The 18,352-nt window shown below is 55.7% G+C and overlaps 1 protein-coding gene across 2 annotated transcripts in view; it reads right to left on the bottom strand.

Moving 5' to 3' along the window:
- BCAS4 (breast carcinoma amplified sequence 4) overlaps positions 1-18,352 on the bottom strand; it is a 64,901-nt gene that overhangs the window by 20,061 nt on the left and 26,488 nt on the right. The window contains exons 3-5 of one of the 2 annotated variants that reach the window (XM_021077205.1): positions 14,799-14,900; positions 7,046-7,180; positions 5,372-6,221 (exon numbers count right to left, since the gene is read on the bottom strand). In XM_021077205.1, coding sequence (XP_020932864.1) covers positions 5,952-6,221; positions 7,046-7,180; positions 14,799-14,900 — 507 coding nt within the window. In that variant the 3' untranslated portion in view covers positions 5,372-5,951. Of the gene's footprint in view, positions 1-5,371; positions 6,222-7,045; positions 7,181-14,798; positions 14,901-18,352 lie in introns of those variants that run through there. The other variant, NM_001123082.1, reaches the window with a different exon arrangement.

Below are 18,352 nucleotides of genomic sequence, written 5' to 3'. Positions count from 1 at the left end.
TGTGTGACCAGAGGCAAGTGAACAGCCTTCTCTGAGCCTCAGGACAGCCCTCTCTGATTCACGAGTGATATCATTTACCTCCAGGGTTTTTAGAGAAAGTCGAGGCACAGCCAGTCCTTCATGCACGCGCTCAACACAACTACAACAGGTGGGACAACAGGGGATGCTCGGTCATCCTGCTGGCCGCCAGTCACGATGCTCCAGAAAGCTGAGGGCTCCCGCTGGGGCTGGTGCAAAGTGGAAGATGCCAGGCAAGAGCTTTTCTACTCTTCCCTGGTCCCAAAGGCCTCTGAAGAGGTGGGGGCCATGAGATATCGGCTATCAGCCTAACATCCAGAGCTGGGGAGTGCGCTGGGTTGGACCCATGGATTTTTCTCCCAAGATGTTTAACATTTAGAAAAATGAGTTGCTGCTTTTTATTGGCTCTTTAGAGCACCCCCCCCCCCCCGCGCCACATGGAGGTTCCCAGGCTAGGGGTCAAATTAGAGCTGCAGCTGCTGGCCTACACCACAGCCACAGCCATGCCAGATCTGAGCCGCGTCTGTGACCTACACCACAGCTCACGGCAACACCGGATCCTTAAACCACTGAGCGAGGCCAGGGATAGAACCCGCAACCTCATGGTTCCTAGTCAGATTTGCTTCCACTGAGCCACAACGGAAACTCCCCTAGTTGCTGACTTTTAGACAGTAGAAGACTTATATAAAACTCCACATGTCCAGCTTTCTTCCCTAAACAGGAAAATCTTTGGCCCCCCCTTTCTACAAGGCTGCTTCCAGAAATCTCCACCCCTAGAGATAAGGCAGGGGCTCTGTGATTCGCCACAGTCCCCACCACTCCTTACTGTGTCACCCCTGGCAGACGTGCTCATTTATGTCACCAGACTGCTCCGTGGGCAAGTGTGGACCGAACAGGTGCCCAAGTGCAGGCCAGGCCGTGATCCGTTCTGGCAGCCTGGCTCCGAGTGGTGTCAGGACTTGGCCGCCAGTGGCTTCACTATCCGCCAAAGAGCCTTCTCTGGAAAGCACCGCCCTAGTATCCATCAGAAAAATAAATCAAGCTAACACCTCGTGAACAAGCTCTTTTGGCTCCGCCGAAGACAAACAGTGGTTTGCAACCAATTAGCAAGGCTGTTTCACGGCCCTGGGCACTGGAGCGGAGCAGAGGGCCCAGTGCAGTCAGCTGAACCCTCATGGGGGCACCACGCCATGACCGGGGCTGGGCCAAGGGGACAGTGTGACACCTGACATGGTTTCCATGTCCTCCAAGGCCTGAGGCCCTTATGGCTCCAGCTCCATCTCACTTTCGCTTCCCCATGTGCCTGAAATGACCTCCAGGCTTGAGGGATCCCCTGGGTGCTTGCCCTGGGCGCCTCCTCAGGCGGGGTCTCTGGGACCCAGTCATGTACTGGGAGACCTGGACCCCCCACCCGGAGCCCCTTTTCCTTTCTTCCAATTGTACGAGGACCCGCAGACCCAGCGAGCAAGGCTTCCAGCGAGCTCAGGACACAGCACGAGGTGTTTCCAGGCTGAGGAACTGTACCCCTAACAGGCGAATTCTGAAGCTTCGAGGGCACCCCCACACCCTGCTCGGCTCTCACGGTCAAGTCTAAACAAGAGGCTGCTGACCCTGAAAGCCAGCCTTCGCTCTGGGTAGAGAGAAAGCCCTGGAAATCCCCAAGCAGAGCAAATTCACCAAGTCACCCCCCTGCTATGAGCCCTTCCGGGGCTCCCCGTGGTCCTTAGGACAGTGTTTAGTCCCTTCGTGTGGCCTGAGACCCCGCCCAACATGGCCCTGACCTTGGCCTCGTCTCCCATGCTCTCCCCCGGCTCCCTCCCCCGGTGGGACTTCCTGCTATTCCTCAGGCACCAAGCTCAGGCCACTGCAGAGCCCTGGTGCCTGCAGCCCCCCCGCCTCCCCCCCCCCACCGCGGGAGCACCCTTTCTTCTGACGTCAGGCTGCTCTCACTCACCAGTCGGGTCTCAGCTCCCTCAGAGCAAGCCAAGGCCCCCTTCAGAAATGACAAGCTACTGAAGTTTCTTAGGATCTGGTCACTGCCTCTATTCTTCCACCAGACACAAGCTTCCTAAAGCAAGAGATCACAGCTCTCTCCCAAGGCAATGCGGGGTAGAGTTAAGAAGGAGGGTTCTGGAAGCCTGGCTCCGAGCGGTGTCAGGACTTGGCCGCCAGTGGCTTCACTATCCGCCAAAGAGCCTTCTTTGGAAAGCACCGCCCTGGTATCCATCAGAAAATAAATCAAAACAATACCTCGTGAACAAGACGGCGGCTCAGTGTGGTTCAGTGGAAATGAATCTGACTAGCATCCATGAGGTCGCAGGTTTGATCCCTGGCCTCACTTAGTGGGTTAAGGATCCGGCATTGCCGTGAGCTGTAGTGTAGGTCATAGACGCGGCTCGGATCTGATGTTGCCGTGGCTGCGGCGTTAAGCCAGTGGCTACAGCTCTGATTCAACCCCGAGCCTGGAAACCTCCATATGCCGCGAGGGTAGCTCTAAAAACCGAAAAAAAGAAGGTGGGTTCATATCCTGATGCCCAGCTGTGTGGCCCTGAGTAAGTTACTAAACCTCTCTGTTTCTCAGCCCCCTCACCTGTAAAACGGGGATAAAAATAGCACCTCCCCCATGGGGTGTTGAGGGTTGAGAACAGTGCCTGGTACTTCAGGGCTGGGTCTTTGTCACCGTGACCACAATACCTGCTCACGGCTGACGGACTAGGGAGACCGACGTGAACCATTATGTACCTGCTTCTTTTCCTTTTTCCTTTTTAGGGCCGCTCCTGTGGCATATGCAAGTTCCCCGGCTAGGGGTCCAATTGCAGCTGCCGGCCTGCACCACAGCAACGCTGGATCCGAGTCACCTTTGTAACCTACACTGCAGCTCGCAGCAGCACCAGATCCTTAACCCACTGAGTGAGGCCAGGGATCGAACCTGCATCCTCACAGACACTGTGTCAGGGTCTGAACCCCCTGAGCCCCAGCAGGATGTCCCCAAACCGTTATTTACAGGCCAAGACGATTTTCCAGACCCGCCCATGCTTGGCACTCTCCCTCTGAGAGTTCTGGAGTATTTTTCTTTTTCTTCCCACAGCTTTAGTGGAAGAGGCCCTCACCCTCTCGCATCAAATCGAAACCAGTTTTCTAGCAATCAAAGCCTTTCTTGATCAAGTGCATGTCTGCTGACCATTAAGCTATCGGAGGCCTCCTGAAGCTAAGCGACGGTCACCCAGCTAAAAAAAGTCACAGCAAAGAGAGGTACAATTCTGAGTGAAAATCGTGGAACATTCTAGGAATCAACATAAAAGTATAACTGGAACCTTCACTGTGGAAGAGTGTGTGAACATGGACCTTGGTGCCACGAAAAGATGTACGCCAGGATTCAAGCTGAAGCATGGACGCGGGCACAGTTTTATGTCTGGGCACACAAGGCCCAGGGCACCAGGCCAGCCCTCACCTCCGTCTGGGCACTGACCATGTGCTTCTCTGGCTGCTCAAGTCAGAGGCAAAAGGCCTGGCCTCCGGCGCTGGCTCATTACAAGGAGGTCCACTCAGCTGGCACCCAGGCCGGCCCCGGCCTCAGCTGGCACCAAGTCACATGGGCAGGGGTGGGCCTGGGTGTACGGTGCTGGGTGGGGTGGGGGGACACCAGCCCCACTCCTGATGTGCTGGGAGATCCCAGCTCCACCCCCGCCCAACGCTGAGCCTCTGCACTGCATCTGCAAGGATGGAAGAGGAGCGAGGGCGAAGAAGGCCAGGGGGGCAGGTGGGGCTGGCAGTATTAGAAAAACACGGATCAGTTTTTTCCCCTGTCCCTGTCCCTCCCCAGGGACTCCTGTTCAGCTGGAGGAGGAGCAGGGGGTGGGAAACCTCCCTGCAGAAGCCCCCCCCACCCCCAGCTCCCTGGGTGAGGGCAGACCGGCTCCCTCCCCATGGGGGCGCCCCCGCAGATCCCCTGACTCTGGGAGAGCCTGGGGGCAGCAGCCAGCAGCCTACCTCCTCTGAGGGGACAGGACCCAGGAGCCCCTGCCCCATACCAGCTCCAGGAGACGGAGGAGGGGAGATGGGGACGAGAAGGTGGAATTTGGGCTTGTGCCAAGGGCCTCTCCCTGCGAGGGGTGCCTGGTGTGGACAGTGAGCGTGACAGCAGCAGTCAGTGGAGCGTCCCCCTCGAGTGGGCACTGGGGAATCTGGCCGGGGACAGCGTGGGGTCCTGGCTAGGCGGGAAGTCCAGGCGGAAGACAAGGAGAACCACGCGGGGGCTCTGCCAGAAGCCCTCCCCGCACCGCAGCTCCAGTGGTCAGAACCGGGCCCAGAGAGACCCAGCAGGGCCAAGGCGTGCAAAGTACAGACACCGGGCCCAAGGCTCACAGGTTCAGATCCCAGCCCCGCCCTTTCCTGGGTGGGCAAGCATGCGAGCCTTTGGGGCTTCAGTTGCCTCATCTGTAAAACAGGGGCAGTGACTAGAGCACAGTGGGGGATGTGAGGGGCCTGCTGTGCCCCAACACACACCGTGACGACCATTATTCTAGAAGGGCCCTTCCAGCTTGCACCCTGAGTGCAGGTGTAACCCTGGAAACCCAGGGATTTGCACACGCGTGTGCACACACTCACTTGCATCGCCTGCCCCAGACAAAGCCCTCCCATAGCCAAGATCAACATGCCGGGGTTGCTGAATGACTCACCACCCCCGGCTGGAACGCATTTCCTGGAACAAGTCACCACAGGTAGGCCTGGGGGCCCCCCCAGTCTGGTAGAGATGAACGGGTGCAGGTCCCGGCACGCCCGGCCACACCCTGGTGGGATCCTGCGGCAGCAGTGGGCGGGGGAACCCCACCTCACGGCCCCGAGTTCCTACCCCGGCACTGACCTTGAATGCGTGACGCTCCTCCTCGGAGCTGTGGTCTCTGCCACTAAGTGAGGACACTAGTGCCAACCACAAGGGGACAATTGTGCAGATTATAGGAAAAGACTGTAAAATGCAGAGACCAAGGAACCAGCGGCCTCTGCTGTTAGGATACGTGCCACGGACCACAGGCAGCCAAGGTCCTCTGTCCTTCCTTCCCCGTGGTGCTTCTCAGCCGTCGGCGGGCAGAGCACTGTGTGACTAGGGGGCTCCTGATCACCCCGAACAGTCACTGTACCATGGGGGAGAGAAGGACCAAAGAGGCAGCTCCTGACTTCACTGTTGTTGGAAGGCAGGAGATTGCATCTGTCGTGAGAGGGGACAATCCTAGAGGGCTTCTCAGAGGAGGTGGTGTTATCTCCAGCTCTAAAGGATCAATAGGAGTTCAGAGGCCATGAGAGCTGAGAGACCACGGTCTAGCTGTTACTGGCCTTGGGCAAGTCACTGACTGGAGGCAGGCAGGTAAGCAGCATGTGCCTCGGGCAGGTGTAGGAAAAGATGGAGCAGTGGGGACCCATCAGGGACAAGAGAGTGACACCCAGTCAGGCATCCTGAGCCAAATAGAACGAGTTCATGCCAGGCCAAAGGGGCAAGACTGCAGCTCCTTCCGTTTCCCCATCTGCCAAGGGGGGACGGCGCTCCCACCGAGGGCAAGGATGGCTGGGAAAGGTGACCGAGTCAATACGCAAAACGCCTCCGCAGCGCCTGGAACGCTGAAAACCCTCAATAAACGAGCCGCTGTGATAACACTAAGTGGAGACATGAGGCAGGCGGGGGGCAGGCAGGAGGGACAGAGAAAACAGAGCAGAAGGGGACCCGCAGGCAGAGCCCAAGGAGCAGCCAGAGACCCGCTGGGGGCAGGACAGAGCAGCTGGCTGGGCAAGTCCGGGGAGACAGGTCAATCAGGGCTCAAATCTGGCCTTGTCACTTGTCACTGTGTGGCCTCGGGCAAGCCCTTTCACCTCTCTGAGCCTCGGTCTCCTGTAAAATGCGGTGATGATAAAAAGTAACTTCCTCCAAAGACTGCTGAGGATTAGATGCTATAAACAAGAGCACAGAAAGCACTCAGAACAGATCTGACATGAGCTGCTACAACGATCAAATCCAGCTTAGGACGGCGTTTCTCAAACTCAGCACTGCTGGCCTTTAGGGCTGGATGATTCTCTGGTGGGGGGGACTGCCATGTACACTGCAGGGTGATTAACTGCATCCCTGGTTTCCACCCGCTTCGTCCAATCGTGACAATCAAAATATCTCCAGACACTGCCCAGAATCCCCTGGACTCGGGATCAGCAGACGTAAGCTGCAAAGACAGAGGCATCTTAAACACAGAAGGTCCCCACTGCAGGATCAGTCTGGCCTCAGCTTTTCCATCAGTAAAAGGGACACAATGAGCCTTCCTTTCTTTTTCTTTTCTTTTCTTTTTTGATCTTTTCAGGGCTGCACCCGCGGCATATGGACGTTCCCAGGTTAGGGGTCGAATCAGAGCTATAGCCACAGGCCTACACCACAGCCACAGTAACACCAGATCTGAGCCACATCTGTGACCTGCATCACAGCTCACAGCAACGCTGGATCCTTAACCCACTGAGCAAGGCCAGGGATCCATCCCACATCCTCGCCAGGATGGGAACTTGATCCTTCCTTTCTCATGGGGAAGCAGGGAGGACCCCAGGAAGGCAGCGAGGTGGGAGGGAGAGGCCTGGGCAAGCTGCTGGCTGGGGCCCTCCCACCATCCCTGCCCTTCTGGTCGGCTGCAGGCTGACTGGTGCCTTGGGAAGGGGGACCCTGCCTGAATCCTGGGAGACACGCTGAGCTCATTCTTGGGTGTGGAAGGACAGGCGGGCGGGGCCCCAGGGGGACCACAGGGGCTCGGCAAATAGCAGGCACTCAAGAAATGGGGGGTGGCGAAGTGAGCAGCCACAGCACAGAAGCCTGCAGCAACTCAGGGCCAGCGGAGGCGCACGAGGGAGGGCCTGTGACGCCCCAGCCCCCTGGCCAGCCCCCCACCCAGCCAGATGCTGCTTCCTGTCTGCAGAAGGCAGCCGTGCCCTTTGAACTCCCACTTCCTGAGCCCCCTCCCCGCTCCAGGGTCTTGGAGGGGGCAGGGAGGTGGGGGATACTCACGTTCCTGAAGGCGGGGAGCCCCGAGGAGCCCAGCCACTTCCGCAGGGCCTGTGAGAGGGCCCCGTGGTCCCGCTCGGCCTGAAGCACGTGGGCTTCCAGGAAGGAGACGTGGTGCCCAACCATCTTGACAAAGGCCTGGCGAGAGAAGGGAAAGCCGGTGACGCCACACGTGTGCACACTGGGTGGGCTCCTGGCTGTGCTCCCCTCTTCAGCCCTGGCCCTGAAGTCAATGCCTCCAGCCTCCCTCCACGGGGGAACTGGGGGAGAATTCCGGAAGCGCCTGCCTGGCTGGTTGGGGGGTGGAGGGGGACCTTCGGAATCCGTGATGATAACAGTGACACCTCTCCTTGGTGGCCTGGCCTGGCACCTTCTTCCCCTAGCAGCCCGCTATTCAGCTTCTATTTTATGGAGGAAGGAAACTGATGCTCAGAGAGGTTGGACCACATGCCAAAAGTCACACAGGAAGTGGCAAAGAGGGGACTCCAGTGGCACAGACGTCTTTATGAAAAATGATCTTTTGGAAATCATGCACTTTTACAGTGGATGGGTATTGGGGAGTCTCAAACTCAGAAGGTGCCAAAGGGCAGGCAGGTGACAAGTGGGTGAAGTGGGCTGAGTGGGTGAACTGGAATGCTGGGTCCTGGCCCACGGGGGATCATCCAGCTCCGGGTCTCTAGTGCAGAACCTCCAACCTCAAAAGAAAAGACAAGGCTGGGGGTTCGCGTCGTGGCTCAGCGGAAACGAATCTGACTAGCATCCCCAGCTTCCTCATCTTCCTAGCCCTCCTCTCCTCTGACCTTCTGGTCTGCTTGTTCCCGGTCCACATCCTTCCAGAACGTGAGTTCCGAAAGAGCAGGCGCTGAGTCAGTGCCGTTCGCAAGGCCAAGACCAGGGCCTGGTCAGCTGGAAAGGGCAGGTGTGAATGCACGCGTACATGCATGACTGAAGGCACGCACGCAGCAACGCGTGCATGTCTGTATGAATGAATGCATGCATCCTTAGCAAAAAGACACCGGGTGAACCCAGCACGGTGCCGTTGCAGTGCTGCTGCCGCCCTGTGGGTCTGGCAGGGGCAGAGCTGAAAGGCTCGGAATAAGCCACATCAGACGTGCCCGTGTTGGGGGAGGGGAGATGACAAGGAGCCACAGGCCAGGAAGCTTCCCCTGGCCTTGCTCGGCCAGCACATCTGGTTGTAAAACGTGAGAGTCCTGCGGTCCCTGCCCCCAGCCGATTCCAATTTTACGCTCCCTGGGCTCAGAGCCGGCGAGGAGTGTGAGCGCGCTGAGGAATGCTCCCGAGCTCTGAACCGCCTCCAAATGCCTGCCTGCCTGCCTGCCTGCCTGCCTGCCTGCCTGCCTGCCTGCCTGCCTGCCTGCCGAGAGGGCAGTCCGGCCAGGCCGCGGCCAGGGGAGGCCAAACCTGGCCGGGAAAGCTGATTTGGGAAGACACGACACCCATCCACGCAGAGCGGGGGCGTTGGGGGGTGGAGAGGGGGCAGAGGAGGCGGCGGCTCGTGGTCCACCCTGGGGAGTATAGGTGACTTCTACAGAATTTTCTCTACCATGGACATGAACTACTTTTATTATCAGAAGAAAGGGGAGGGAGGCAGGGAGGAGGGAAGGGAGAGGGAGGAGGGAGGAAAGAGAGAGAAGGGAAAGTCACCGTTTTAAATAATATATTTGTCTCCTTCTGGCAAAGGTCCCCAGCTTCAGAGCAGAGCCCAGTCCAGAAAGGGTGACAGTGCCAGGCACTGAGGAGGGATCAGGGGCACAGCCTTTTGCAATCCCAGCTCCACCACGTCCTGGCTGTGTGCCCCGGGGCAAATCACCCCACCTCTCTGGGCCTCCACCGCTTTCTCTATAAAAGAGGACTAGTAACGGGACCTTCCTCCTGAGGCTGCTGTGAGGCTGAAGCAAGTTCTTTCAACTAAAGCACTCGGAGTTCCCGTTGTGGCGCAGCGGAAATGGCTCTGACTAGTGTCCGTGAGGACGCGGGTTTGATCCCTGGCCTCGCTCAGTGGGTGAAGGATCCAGTGTTGCCGTGAGCTGTGGTGTAGGTTGCAGATGCGGCACGGATCCCACGTTGCTGTGGCTGCGGTGCAGGCCGGCGGCTGCAGCTCTGATTGGACCACTGGGAACCTCCATATGCCATGGGTGTGGCCCTAAAAAGACAAAAAACAAAACAAACAAACAAAAACCCTAAAGCACTCAGTCCCTGGCTCCTAGCAGGTGCTCAATAAATGTTAGTTTTTCTCTAGCTGAGAGGTCACCCTGTGCTTCCCAAGCACCTCACCCCCACCTCAGTGGGTCACACAACTTGGGCTCCCTGGAAGTCTCTGCCACTTTAGACCCTGGGGCCCCTAGCTGGCCGGGCCAGGTGACAGGCCTGCAACCCAAATTCTGCCCCTCAGCCTGTGAGCAACGGCCACCACCATAATAATCGTTTGTCCTCACTGAACACCTGTAAGACACCAGGTGCTGGTGAACAAATACCCCCAAAATGACAGAGTACCCCCGCCATCTGCACAGGAGAAAAGCGACATTGAGAGGGTAAATGAGTTACCCAGGGGGCAGATTTGAGGCCCAGGAGGTCTGACTCCGGAATCCATCTGCCTCAGTATATTAGGTTCTGACAGGTCCTAAGTTGGTTTTTCTTCTCTTTCTCTCTTTTTTTAGGGCCATACCTGTGGCCTATGGAAGTTCCCAGCTAAGGATCAAGTCAGAGCTACAGCTGCCGACCTCCACCACAGCCCCAGCAGCGCAGGATCCTAGCTGTGTCTGCGACCTACACCACAGCTCACGGCAACGCCAGATCCTTAACCCACTGAGCGAAACCAGGGATCAAACCCGCATCCTCACAGAGACTAGTCAGTTTCTTAACCCACTGAGCCACACTGGAACTCCAGGTCCTAAGTTTTCTTGTTCTAATATCACACACAGCTTCCCGGGAAATATTTATTCTATTTGTCCTGAAATCCAGGCCCGTCTTGGACTAACTTAGTTTTTCTACCTTTTAATAGAGACCCAGTTCCAGAGAAAACTCTCTCTACTCCAAGGGAAGCAGCAGCCCAGGGGGTTAAGAGGAAATTCCACTTGGGCTCATTGTCGGGGAGACTCCAGGGGCAAGTGGGGACTGTGCCAGCCTAAGGATTCACACCCCACTGAGGGGGACGGCTACTTCTCAGCTCTAGCTGTTCTGAGGGAGTGAAAGGGCAGATAACCTGGGGTCGGGCTTCTAATACCTGGCTGCCCAGTACAGTACTGGATCCTGCTGGCATCTGAGTTTGAAATCTCCCTCTAAAATTTATAGTAAATGGAATTCCCATGGTGGCTCAGTGGTAGTGAAACTGACTAGTATCCATGAGGACGCGGGTTTGATCCCTGGCCTCGCTCAGTGGGTTAAGGATCCAGCGTTGCCGTGAGCTGTGGTGTAGGTCACAGACGCGGCTCGGATCCCACGTTGCTGTGGCTGTGGTGGAGGCCGTCAGCTGTAGCTCCGATTTGACCCCTATCCTGGGAACTTCCACTTGCCATGGGTGCGGGCCTGAAAAAAAAAAAAAAAGCAACTCACAGTAATTGCTGGTTGGAGAGTAAAATGCTGTCAACACTTTGGAAAACAGTTTGGGTAGTTCATAAAGAGTTATCACATGATCCAGCAATTCTAGTCCTAGGTATGTACCCGAGAGAAACAAAAACGTATATTCACACAAAAACCTGGGCATGAATGTTCATAGCAACATTATTCACAATAAGCCAAAAGTGGAAACAACCCCAGGATCCATCACCTGATGAGTGGACAAACAGTGTGTGGAAGAGCCACCTCTACAAGGGAATACTATTCAGCCATAAAAAGGAATGAAGTCCATGCCTCAGCCTGCATGAACCTTGAAAGCATTATGCAAAGTAAAGCAAGCCAGACACTACTGGCCACACATTCTATGATTCCATCAATATGAAATGTCCAGAAGAGGCAAACCCACAGAGACAGAGAGATTAGTGGCTGCCAGGGGCTGGGGTGGGGAAAGGTTGCTAAGAGGAATGGACTTTCTTTTGGGGGTGATGAGATATTCTGGAATTAGAGTGGTGATGACTACACCATCCTGGTAATCTACCTAGCTTCTCAACGGTACACCTTCAAAAATAATCACCTCGGACTTCCTCGGGAGGGAAAAGCATAGCGACTGCCTCCCTCTGGTCAGCTCTGTCATTCTCCAAACAGGCTTCAAACCTCACCAGTGGCCCCTACACGGTCAGCCCACACCCACCTCCAGCCTCAGGCCTGACCCTGAGCTCTAACCCACCCACAACTGCCCCAGAGGCCTCGCTCTTTCTGGCCCCCGGACTTTTGCACAAGCTGTTCCCACCCAGACTGACTCCTCCTGTCTTTCGGGCCTTGGTGTGAAGGTCCTGCCGGTGGGGAGTTATCTCTGTTATAGGTCTGGTCAGGTCCCCCGTGGCTTTGCGGCTGCTCCCACAGCCCACCTATCTTATCAAGAAGGGGACTAAGAGTCCTGCCCCAGCTTCGTTCTCAGCACCCATCTCAGGGGAGTCCATAGAGAGTATCTGAAATGTTTGTTGAATATTGGTCAGATCTGGGTTTAAGAACCTCATGTCTGGGAGTTCCTATAGTGGCACAGCAGAAACCAATCCAACTAGGAACCATGAGGTTGTGGGTTCAATCCCTGGCCTTGCTCAGTGGGTTAAGGATCTGGCATTGCTGTGGCTGTGGTGCAGACCAGTAGCTACAGCTCCAATTAGACCCCCAGCCTGGGAACCTCCAAATGCTGCGGGTGCGGCCCTAGAAAGATTAAAAAAAAAAAAAAAAAGAAAGAAAAGAAAAAAGAAAGAATCTCATGTCTGTTAGGAAACTGAGGCTCAGAATCTGCTCGAGGTCACACACTAGGAAGAGGGAACTTCAGGACCTGAGCCCGGGAGGTAGGTCTAGAGTCAAGGCTCCCAGCCAGCGGTGATGCTGGGTATCACAGTGGGGGGAGGGGAGGGTGCCACTGGCATCTCATGGGGGGAGGGGTGGAGGCTGCTACACCCCCTGAGGTGCCCAGGACGGGCCCCAACACACAGACGTTCAGACCCAGAGGGTCAACAGCCCCAAGGCTGGACGTCCTGCACTAGGGCTTACGCTCCTGGGGCTGTCCTGTCTCTCCAGCGGCTTCCCGTTCCTCAGGAAAGAGGCCAAGTCCCGACCTTGCAGCGAGAGGCCCCGACCGTGGGACTCCTGCTGCCCGACGTCTCCAGCCCCACTCAGGTCATCACCCCCCTCACCGCGATAATCTGGCCACCCCAGGCCCCCTCCCCTGTCCCCACCTCCCTGCTGCCCCAGAGCCAAGACCCCTCCCACCGCTGAGTCTCTGCCCGAGCTGTGCCCGCCCCCACCCCCTCCAGGGGCCTGCGGGTGCCACTCCTTGGTCCCTGGGTCCCTACTTCCCTCTAGGGCACTCGCCTCCCTCTGAGTCGCCCTTGGCGCGTGTGGTCAGCAGAATTATGCTCTCCCAAATGTCCCCATCTTCATTCCAGAACCTGTGGACAGATCCCCTCCCACGGCCGAAGGGACTTGGAAGACGTGACCAAGGATCCTGAGCTGGGAGACGGTCCTGGATTGTCCAGGTGGGCCCAGGGGAGTCACATGGGGCCCGAGGAGATGGGTGCAGGAGGGTCACAGTAGGACAGGGCCTGGACGATGGGGAAAGAGGCCAGGAGCTGAGAGGGGCAGACGGCCCCCAGACACCAGAAAAGGCCAGGAGGTGAATTCTGCCCCCAGAGCAGAGCCTATGGAAGGAACCAGCCCTGTGGCTCCTGCTGACTCCATCTGGACTTCTGGTCTCAACAGCCATGAGGTGAATAAATTCGTGTCATTTTCTTTCTTTTTTTTTTGGTTTTTAGGGCCACACCTGTAGCACATGGAGGTTCCCAGGCTAGCAGTTGAATCGGAGCTGTAGCCGCTGGCCCACATCACAGCTCAGGGCAACTCCAGATCCTCAACCCACTGAGCGAGGCCAGGGATTGAACCCACACCCTCGTGGTTACTAGTTGGATTCATTTCTGCTGAGCCATGACGGGAACTCCCCAAATTCAAGTCATTTTAAAACACTATAGGATTTCTCCTGGGGCACCGTGGGTTAAGGATCCGGTGGTGTCACTACAGTGGCTCAGGTTGCTGCTGCGGCGTGGGTTCAATTCCTGGCCTGGGAACGTCCATAGGCTGCCAAAAATAAATAAATAAATAAATGAAAATAAAATAAGGGATACAACTTTAAAAAAAATTTTTTTTTAGAAGACACTACATTTGTGGTGATTTATAAGAGCAACTGCGGGAAACTACTATGGTAACGCCTGGCTGCGGGCCTCTCTCGGCTGGAATAGGGCCATGGGCTCTGCCTGCCCTTCACACCGTGACAGCCCCACCGTGGCGCACAGTAGGCCCTCGGCCAATGTTAGCCGACTGAATACGAAGGGCAAACAAACTGGGCTTGAGCCTTGGGCCAGCCCACGCGAGGCAAAGCCCCAGGCCTACAAATCCCCACTTCCTTTCCTCTTTCAAACGTGCAGAATAAATTTCAAATGAATCAGCTCTTCCAAGGGCAAAGTTTTAATTATATTCCTGCCTCCTTCTCTGCTGACAAGAATGGTAATTCCCTAATTCCCTGCTACGTCCAGGGCTGACAGCCACGCTCCCCTCCTCCGCAGCTCGGAGGGGCGAGGGTCCCCTCCAACCAGGGGACCCCTACTGGATGGTACCCTCCTCCCGGCTTCCTGGTCCCTCGCTGAGCAAGGACCAGAGACCCCAAGCCGAGGGCCCTGATCTGATGAAGCACTTGGGCGCTGGAGGATGTGAGTGGAAGTCTCAGCTTCACGGAATGAGCTGGCTGGACCCCTGGGAGGTGGCGTGCCTCTCCGCTGGGAGATGGGACAGAAAGGGGACCAGCTGCGCAGTGTGGCCAAGAAGAAATGAGATATTAACACACCTTCGCCCGGGACCCACGCAGGGAAACGGCAGGTCAAACAGGTCAGCCGTGGGGTGACAAGCCGTGGCGGGGATGGTAGTGACATGCAGAGCACATGCCTCATCTGAGGGGCAGCGGCCGCCAGCCCTACCGGAACACAGCCTAGGGACAGGAAACACCCTCTTTCTCAGCCTGTGTCATCGTCACGTGGGGGTTTATGTATGGAAAAATCCACTGAATTGTACAAGTGTGATGTGTGTGCACTTTTATGCATTTAAACCTCAAAATATTTACAGAAACGTGGGCCCAGCGTTCCCAATGCTTCTGATTTTTATATAGAGTACCCCAATTTTTAAATGGGATACTTTATATAAATTCTTATGTGTCCCATGTACACACTTTTTCTTTTTACAGCCGCACCTGGAAATTCCCAGGCTAGGGGTCGAATCCGAGCTACAGCTGCTGGTCTACACCACAGCAACAGCAACTCGGGAATTCAAGCCACGGCTGCGACCTACACCACAGCTCACGGCCACACCAGATCCTTAACCCACGGAGCGAGGCCAGGGATTGAACCTGTGTCCTCACAGACACCAGCTGAGTTCTTAACCCACTGAGCCACAATGGGAACTCCCCTGATCCGTCACGTTTCTAGAGTATCATGTGACGGTGGGCCCTATGCTCACCACCAACCCCTGCGCTGGGTCTGTGGCCTGACATGGCCAAGGAAGACAGGATCAACAGCCAGGACAGGCTCACGGAGCTCAGGAAGCAGGTTCCCTCTCCTGGACTTACCTCCAGCTGGTCCACTTTGGCGTAGATGCCACGCATGTCCATCACCTTGGCCTTAAGGAGTGGGATGTTTTCTTCCAGGATCTGTGAGGTGTCACTCCTGATCTGCAGGGAACGGGACAACTCGTCAGGCCCTCTGCCCCGGCCGCACAAGCTCCCACCTGCCCCGCCCCGGGGTTGGCCAGGCTCCGCAGAGACCTCACCGATGGCTGAGACCCCAAGATGCATCCTGCCCAGGGCCAGGCCCAGGAATGATCCAGAATCCCGGGGGGACCAACCCCACCGCCTCTCAGGACCGAGACCCACCCAGGTATTATTTACTGAATTGCAAATTAATTGTTCCCTCCAAACACCCCAAACACGTGCTCCAAACGAAGTTCCTTTATTTTGTACATCACTGATCTGGAGTGAGTGGAAAGTCAAGTCTCTTCTCTAAACTGAGGTCAAGGTAAATTGAGTTTCTGTTACACCGGAACTAGTCATATTAAAGAAAAGCTTTAATAATAATCATTAGCCTAATAATGTTAATGAAAACCACAAATCTCATTATCTCGGTCCTTCCTACATACAGCCACTGTGCTGATAAGTACTTCCTGCCCATCATGCATCTCATTTCATTTTTTAAATGTGTCTTTTTAGGGCCACACCCGCAGCATATGGAGGTTCCCAGGCTAAGGGTCGAACCGGAGCTACAGCTGCCAGCCTGCACCACAGCCACAGCAGCGCCAGAGCCAAGCCATGTTTGCACTCCACCACAGCTCACGGCAACACTGGATCCTTAACCCACTGAGCGAAGCCAGGGATCGAACCCGAGTCCTCATGGATCCTAGTCAGGTTCTTTACCCTTGAACCATGACGGGAACTCCCTCATTTCATTTAAAATTTTTTTGCACTTGGAAGGACCCCGAAAATGACTGTGAACTTTGTGAAGCCTCATCTTTCCCCTGATAACTGAAATGGGGCACTCACAACTCCATCTTCCTTAGAGCCGAAAGAACCAAGCCTAAGTGTGTGTGAGTGAGTGTATGTGTGTGTGTGTGTGTGTGTGAGTGTGTGTGATAATGAGAGATTCCACTTCCATGTTACCATGTCCTGATCAGGCAGAGAGGCAGCACACACTGCTCCCAGGTTCTAGCGAGCATCTGGATCCCCTGGGGGGGTAGCCTGTCAAAATGCTGATGCCCGGGCCCTTCCAAGTCTGGTCTAGTTTGTGTGGGGTCGGCCGGGAATCTGTTTTCAGCCAAGCTCCAAAGCCACGCCAGAGCGGGGGTCCGGGGACCATCAGAGACACACCGGGGGACACACTAGGACTCAGACCTGAGTTTGACTTTGGCTCCACCCTGAGCGCAGGCGGGCAAGTCCCTGTCCCCTCCGAGCCCTCCTCCGCTTCTCCAGACAGGGAGGCAACCACGATGGTCCTCGCTTCCTTGGGATGCGCTGAGGACGGAGAGGTGAGCGGGCTGCGGGGCAAGGCGTGTGCCGGCATCGTCTGACATGGTCCTCGATGAGCCCCACCTCCTGATAGGATCCCTGCCCGGAACCATGGGCTGGACCTCGAGACTCAATTCGAAAGAAGAGGCATCCGCCGAAATGAGACATGGCCCTGCCGCCTGGCTCATGCTTGCCTTCCCCGACCCCCTCTTTGTCTCACCTGCCCCCTCCCAGCAGCTGTGATGAGGCAAGACGGAGAGGCCCACGTGGCCAGAAACCGAGGGCAGCCTCCAGCCAACAGCCAGTTAGGAACTGAGGCTCTCAGTCCAGGGACCACAAGGAACTGGATCCTGCCCAGAAGCACTGGCTCTGCCTAGATGTCATCCTGCCCCAGGCGAGCCCTGCGATGACAACGGTCCTGGCCAACACCTCGATGGCCGCCTGTGAGGGACCCTGAGCCACATGGCCCGGCTGGGCTGAACCAGATTCCTGACCTGCAGACTCTAGCATGTAATAAAGATCACCGTTTAAGTCACTAAGTTTGGGGGGCAATTTGTTACACAGCAATAGGTAACTAATACAAAGTGACAAGGCAGCACAAAACTTTGATTTGAAAAATGGTTTTGAAAGCTGTATCCATTTTCCCTCGTCCTTCTGCCTAAGTGTCGGAGGTGTGTGCTGCTCCTGCCACTCTGCTCCCATCGCTGTTCAGCATGACATTTCTCTCCTTGCCCTGGATTTCGCAGAAGCCACCCCACGGCCTGCACATCTAAAACCAAGCTCTTGGAGTTCCCACCGCAGCACAGCAGAAACGAATTTGACTAGTATCCATGGGGATGCGGGTTCAATCCCTGCCCTCACTCAGTGGGTCAAGGAGCTGGTGTTGCTGTGAGCTGTGGTGTAGGTTGCAGACAAGGCTCGGATCCCCTGTCACTGTGGCTGTGGTGCAGGCTGGCAGCTGTAGCTTGGATTCGACCCCTTGCCTGGGAACTTCCATATGCTGCGGGTGTGGCCCTAAAAAGCAAAATAGAAATAAAAATAAAACCAAGTCCTTCCCTCCTGGTTCCCCTCATCCAGTGAGGGTACTGCCTCTTGTTGGGGACCTGACTCCAAACCCACTGTCCTAAGACACCTCCCTTTCCCATGCCCTGACCCCACAGAGCAGCCCTGAGAGTGTTGCATCTGGTGACAGGCTGCCTGGCTTCAGACTCTGTCCTGATCTCTCTGTGCCTCAACTTTCTCATCTCTAAAATGGGAATCCGACTAGTGCTTCTCCCAGAAGAATGCTTTGGGGATTACACAAGATCACCCGTGTCTGCATGTGGCCCACGTACGGGCCTCATGGGGCCCACAAAGTATTTTGGTTTTCATTTTTTAAATTTTCTTTTCTTTTTTTTTTAGGGCTGAGCTTGTGGCATATGGAAGTTTCCAGGCTAGGGACTGAATCAGAGCTGCAGCGGCCAGCCTACGTCACAGCCACAGCAACATGGATCCGAACCACACCTGCAAACTTCGCTGCAGCTCGCAGCAACGCCAGATCCTTAACACTGAGCAAGGCCAGGGATCAAACCCACATCCTCACAGACACTATATTGGGTTCTTAATCCACAATGGGAACTCCTAGTTTTTAAATCTGAATTAATTTCCAACCTCAAAACTTCACGTGGGGCTCCGGGGAGAAATGGCTGATTCTAGGGCTGGGGCAGGGATAATACAAAAAGCCTGGAGCACCTGTAGCTCCAGAAAGTAAAAAAGTGTTAAAAAAAAAAAATGGGGTACATCGAAGGAACCCAAAAGCCAAATGGCCCAGATAAGGACAATATGAACAAGAGAATAATGAAACTTTTTGGTTTTTTCTGTTTTTTTTTTTTGGTCTTTTCTAGGGCCACACCGAGGCACATGGAGGTTCCCAGGCTAGGGGTCGAATTGGAGCTGTAGCCACCAGCCTACACCAGAGCCACAGCAACGTGGGATCCGAGCCGCATCTGCAATATACACCACAGCTTGCGGCAACACCAGATCCTTAACCCACTGAGCAAGGACAGGGATCGGACCCAGAACCTCATGGTTCCTAGTGGGATTCGTTAACCACTGCGCCAGACGGGAACTCCAAGAATAATGCAACT

Source organism: Sus scrofa, chromosome 17, assembly GCF_000003025.6.
Source record: "Sus scrofa isolate TJ Tabasco breed Duroc chromosome 17, Sscrofa11.1, whole genome shotgun sequence".
Taxonomy (NCBI): Eukaryota; Metazoa; Chordata; class Mammalia; order Artiodactyla; family Suidae; genus Sus; species Sus scrofa.
This window is presented reverse-complemented; position numbering and strand designations above follow the sequence as displayed.